Here is a 5,781-nt window from a genome sequence, read left to right on the forward strand (position 1 = left end):
TGGTGTCAGTGCTGCAACTGTTCCGTGTTTATATTGCTCTTCCATATCTATGTTAGTCAGACTTGATATAGTGTTCAACATGAGTATGATCACAATCTCTGACATGGCTATTTTTAAAAATTTTTGTGTGTTCAATAGGGTTTGGGTGTTCACCCTTAGTTTCACTGTTTGAGTGTCATTATCCAAGTATCTATATCTAACACAGATTTGGATAGTTATTTCATGCTTTGGAAATTTCAATTTATTTTTAATGTTTGATCACAAACTCTTTTTGGTTGAAGGAAATAAAACTCTGTTTCTGCATTTGATGTTCCATGAAATAAATTATACACATCATACAGTGATGCTATTTTCAAAAACGTTTTCACAACCTTTCTATTTAATTGGCAGTGTCTTTATTGATTTGTTTATGCTGTCGTTTATTATTCTTCCTAAAAAAGTTATGACCCATTACAACTCTTTTGGGTTTAATGATTGAAATTGCATCATTCTGTAAAAGCAATTTTATTCTCTTGTCAAGTTTTATGCCATATTTGTACTCCTTTAAAATAGTGTGATACCATCCTCGGCTATGTTAGTCATGCTTTTTCATGATTTGAGCATCTAGAAGTTTTGTCTCAACAAAAACAAAATAATGTTGGTTACCTTTCTATGGTTGGATTTTAGGTTTTAGGTTCTTTATGCATTTTTGTTATGATTTATATTTCCAAAACTCATCTTTATGTGCGTAGGACATTCATTGGATTTTATTTCTTATCCCTAGAATATGTATTCTTTTTACTATGTAGATAATATACATAGCAGCTTTTTTTTATTATTTTCTTTTGCAACTTCCTATGCAATGTTGCTATACGAATGACTCTATCAGGCATTGGAGGACAAACAGCGTTGAAGCTCATCCGTCAGCATGGTTGCATAGAGAATATCTTGGAGAACATAAACAAAGAAAGGTGCTCCAATTTCCCCCATTCACTCATGCAAGATTGAGTTGCATCACCTTCAATTGTTGTGGTTTTGTAAAAATTAAGATCCATCAGGATTCTGATGTGGTCCTTGTGGTTTCTCTTATAAAATTTGGTATAATTATAGATATCAAATTCCTGAAGAGTGGCCTTATCAAGAAGCTCGACGCTTGTTCAAAGAACCAAATGTGACCATGGACGTTCCAGAACTGAAGTGGATAGCTCCAGATGAGGAGGTAATAATGAAAATTAATTAGGTGCTAATAAGTCCATGGCATCTTTATACAGAATTCCTCTCTCTTATCAGGGTCTTCTGGCCTTTCTGGTGAATGAAAATGGATTCAACAGTGATCGAGTTGCTAAGGTATTTGTCCTCTTCAGAGTGATTGTCTTTGTTAATAGTTGATTGTGGAAGCCCCTATATTAAACTGTTTGTTAATCTCACCTCCTAAAATTTTCTAGGCAATAGAAAAAATTAAATCGGCCAAGAACAAATCTTCCCAGGGCCGGTAGGAATTCTTTTTTCTATCTTGTCTGAACTTTGTTGTTGCTTATGATCAATGTAATCATTTTGATTTTTTCTCTCCAGTTTGGAGTCCTTTTTTAAACCTGTTGTAAATGCATCCGCCCCCACCAAAAGAAAGGTATGCTTCAGTTGGGTCCTTTTGTGTGTGCCTGTTTTCCTTTTTTACCCCCAAAGAAGCCTTATCACATTCTAGGTTTGTCTTTTGCTATTAAGTGGTGGTTCTTTAATTATAGAAATGACATTATAAAAATATTATTCTGTAATTTCAATTCTGGTACTGGCTTCTGCCTTGATGCAATGACTCAAAATCGTGCACATGGTCAAGTGGTGCAAGTGCCAAAAGCATTTACGGCTGACCTATGAATGTTTAAGGGGCTTTAACTGCCATAAACATTTAAGAGCTCTGTGAATTCTAACTTATGTTCTGCAATATTTATCAGGAGAATGACAAACCATCAAAAGAAAGTTCTACCAACAAGAAGTCTAAAGCTGGAACTGGAAAGAAGAAAAAATAGAAAGGTCCCTCGACCCTGAGAAAACTTGTAGTTCCTAGCAGATAAGAATTGTTGGCTCAGATTCTAACGATCTTAAATTTCCTTTGACCATACTGTTTTGGCATATGATTCTCACTGTCTGGTCGTGTTTCTAAGAACGTTCATTTGTTAGTGTGCTTTATGTTATATATGTGTGACCAATCCCCAATTCAATCCGTCTAAGATCGCATCTGATTATAATTTTTCTCATTTGAACTGATTTGAATGACATTTAACCTTAGCTAAATGGTTCAGTTTGCATTGGTTCTTTTGGTGGCTCAATGAAAAGTCAAATTGATCGGAGGTGGTGGGGTGCTTAGAAAACTTGCAAAAGGAGAAGAGTGCCCTGAAAATGGTCAATGGAGACACTCTGATCATTTATTACCAAATTCGAAAAAATCGGACAAAAGGGTCCCTGTGGTGTGGTGATTATTTTTATTGATTTGGTAAATATATATTAATTTTGCATTCGATTTTATTCAGATGAGTGAATTGATGTATATTCATCGATTAAAATATTGAATAAGTTAGTTTTTTTTTTATATATTTTGAGTTTTTCATTTTATTTTGTGAAGAACACAAAGAATAATGGTTGAATTAGGTTTTCCACTGTCATTTTCAAGCTAAAACTGTCGTATGCAAGTAGCAGAAAATGAATCTTGCGGCTATCGATCAATTGATAAGGATTATTTGTTAATTGTCAGTAAGAAATTCAAGCACAGAATGTTATTTGATGCATCAAATAAGGCCCTTCATTAGAACTTATTAGGTTCAAGTTAGGTTTGATTTTCCCACGTAGGCTCTTGATTGAAATCACAGTTTGATATTATATTTATTTTTCACTCATTCAATCCGACCGAATCAGTGTAAGTTTGTAGAAATCAAATAGTCAATGTCTATCAATAGTGAGTCTTATCAATCTTGATAGTATTATACTAACTTTCAAATGAACCTGTCCTAGTTGAATATTTTTTTTTCTTTGTCACTATTAAGGAAGCTTGAGCATACTCATACATTTAATTTAGACTCCTTAGCACTTTAAAAATTGATATGATTTGGAATGGATACAATTAAAATTTTTTAAATTAATCAATGTATTTTAATCGAAATTCACTTATATATTTAAATTATTTAAAATTTTTATAAATTTATAATCACATGGAAGAGTAGAGTGAGTTTGGAGAAGTAAGATTTGATATTAAATTTTGATTTTTATTTTAATTGTTAATTTTTAAAAAATAAATTTGAGTATTATAAATAGATATGTGAGAAAGAAAGAGAGACTTATCACTAATGCTATGTTTATTTCATACAGCGGATGAAGAAAAGAAAGAAATCCCTAGGGAAAATAAATCCCTAGGGAAAAGAAAGGAAATCCCTTGCCGCAGGGAGAGTAAACGGTGGAAAAGCATTCCGCCGCAGGGGGAGAGGAAGACGCTATTCTGCTTTTCCGATGGTTCTTCGGAAAACCCTTGCCGTCGCCGCCACCATCGACGGGCACCTGGAGCACGGCGGAGAAGGACGCCCAGATCAACCGACATCCTCCCTTCGCCGTCCGGGAGAAGAGACGGAAGGATCTCTGTTGCCTCCGACACCGACATCCTCCCTTCGCCGGACTTCAAGCTCGCCGAGCTCATTGACTTGTTCGTCTCCAAGGGCTTGAGCCAAAGTGAGATGATCGTCCTCTCCAGAGCTCACTCGGTGGGCATTACGCACTGCGACGCTTTCTCGAAGCGGCTGGACTCGGCGGACCCTAGGCTGGACACGAAGTACGCGGCGGCGTTGAGGAAGCAGTGCCCGTCGACGAGCAAAAACACCGTCTCGATGGACCCGACGTCGACGCACAAGTTCGACAACCATTACTACCGCCTCGTGCTGGCCAACGCGGCCCCTTCACCTCTGACGACACCCTGCTGTCCGCGCGGAGCACGGCGGCACATGTGAAGCAGCTCACTCATCCGCCCGTCCGTCCTTGTTTCGCCCGATTTCGGGGTGATGGATTTTTAGGAAAAAATGATTCGCTGATGGATAAAATTTCCATCCTTTCTTAAAAATTTGTAAAAGTAAACGATGAATGAATACATACTGAGGAAAGTTTTCCTCTGATTTGCTTTCCGCCCTCCCAAGTAAACAGGGCATAATGAAAAGATAGAGAAAAAGATACATTTAAATCATATAAATAATTTTTATATTTAATATTTTAATATTGATAGAAGGGATGAGACAATTGTAAATAAGTGAGAGTCCTTACGATAATTTCAAAAGGGAAATGATACTTAATATGAAAACTCCTAATATAAATGGAACATGATATTCACATTGGTAGTGGATCCTACTGATATACAATGAAAACTACTATATATAATTATGAGTGTCATGCTTTATTCATATTGAATTTTTTATATTAAGTATCATTTTGAGTATCTTTTCAAAATACGATGCCTTATTTGAGAATTTTTCAAATCTGTGATAAATCGACCCAAAATCTACTATAGCAACTTTTGCAAGCCGTCACATCAATCAATCAGAGATTTCTTTTAAAATTTCACTTCTGTCCGATTAGAAGTTTGATAGCGACAGTGTAAAAGTTAGAGAGAACTTCTATAATTTTTTAATTTAATATTTTACAGATGATTTTAAAATTGACAGTGTAATGTCATTGAGATGATAAATTTTACTTTTTTTTTTTTTTTTTGTGAAAAATGAGAGAGCTTAATCGACTCATGGGTTCCCATTCTCTCTTGTTTTTTCTAGGCCATCAGTTGGAAGAAAGCACCGCTTTAATCGAGTCGATCTCCTATTTACCAGTGATAATCTTTAACTCGATAATCTAACAGAATTATTTTGATTTCATGTTCATTCAATAGGAAGAATAACAACAGTAGTTGATCTTGAGCAAAGTGAAATATCCTCGAGGGTAACACTTACCCTCTTGATTAGTCTACAAAGTAACACTTACCCTCCATGGTGAATATCCTAACCTCATCCAAAGATAGCTCGGTCCAACGGATCAATCCACGATGGGATGGATCAATTTATCAAAACCCCATTATATGATGGGGTAGGACAGGAAGATCCATTAGCTTTGCAGATTAGAAAATCTCTAATTCAAAACGAATTGCAAGTTAGATGGATCAATCCATGAGTTTACCAAAAAATTAAATATATATATATATATATTTAAAATTTTTATATTTAAATTACGAATTAAGTATATTAAACTCATGAATCCATCAAAAAAAATTTTAAAAAATAATATAAAATATAAAAAATTTTAAAGTTGGTTGTGAGTTAGATGACTTACTTAAGCTCACGAGCTCATTAAAATTTTAGAAAAAAAATTTTCAACTCACGAATTGATACAAGGCCACCGCGGATTGATCGACGCAGGTCGCGTGCCTAGACAATATATCTTAAAATGGATTGATAAAATACTAACTCTTCAATAAAATAAAAGATGAAATCCATAATTTCAACGGTCCTATATAATTGATTCAATGATGATCATTTATAAGGAGGTATATCAAAAAATTACAGTTTATCACAACAATGAAGATTATTATCTCGGATAAAATACTAACTCAATTCACTTATATTATTTGACGAACGGACCAATCTAATGCAATGTAATTCTAATTGACGGTTCTACCCAAACACGAATAAATTCTTTAAATAAATATACAATCAAAATGTAGCCCTAACTGGGCCGCAGAGGCGAAAGCGCCGTTTATTTTGAATAAACGGTGGTTCGATTCGATTT

General features: G+C 34.9%; 1 protein-coding gene across 1 annotated transcript; it reads left to right on the forward strand.

The window, feature by feature from the left end:
• The first annotated feature begins 855 nt into the window (after positions 1-855).
• On the forward strand, positions 856-2,199 carry LOC141833901 (flap endonuclease 1-A-like). Its single transcript, XM_074721405.1, has 6 exons — positions 856-950; positions 1,090-1,198; positions 1,270-1,326; positions 1,425-1,471; positions 1,552-1,606; positions 1,929-2,199. The coding sequence occupies exons 1-6, from the start codon at positions 856-858 to the stop codon at positions 2,001-2,003; spliced, it is 438 nt and encodes a 145-aa protein (XP_074577506.1). The 3' UTR covers positions 2,004-2,199.
• The last annotated feature ends 3,582 nt before the right edge of the window (positions 2,200-5,781 follow it).

This window comes from Curcuma longa, chromosome 8, assembly GCF_044706935.1.
Source record: "Curcuma longa cultivar G26 ecotype Majalengka, Jawa Barat chromosome 8, ITB_CL_G26_1.1, whole genome shotgun sequence".
Taxonomy (NCBI): domain Eukaryota; kingdom Viridiplantae; phylum Streptophyta; class Magnoliopsida; order Zingiberales; family Zingiberaceae; genus Curcuma; species Curcuma longa.

Bases quoted from the DNA above. Each gene is read 5' to 3' on its own strand.
- LOC141833901 (XM_074721405.1), top strand. From the start codon at position 856: ATGACTCTATCAGGCATTGGAGGACAAACAGCGTTGAAGCTCATCCGT. The intron at 1,199-1,269 runs GTAATAATGAAA...CTCTCTTATCAG, and splicing joins GGATAGCTCCAGATGAGGAG to GGTCTTCTGGCCTTTCTGGT. The intron at 1,472-1,551 runs GTAGGAATTCTT...TTTTCTCTCCAG, and splicing joins AACAAATCTTCCCAGGGCCG to TTTGGAGTCCTTTTTTAAAC.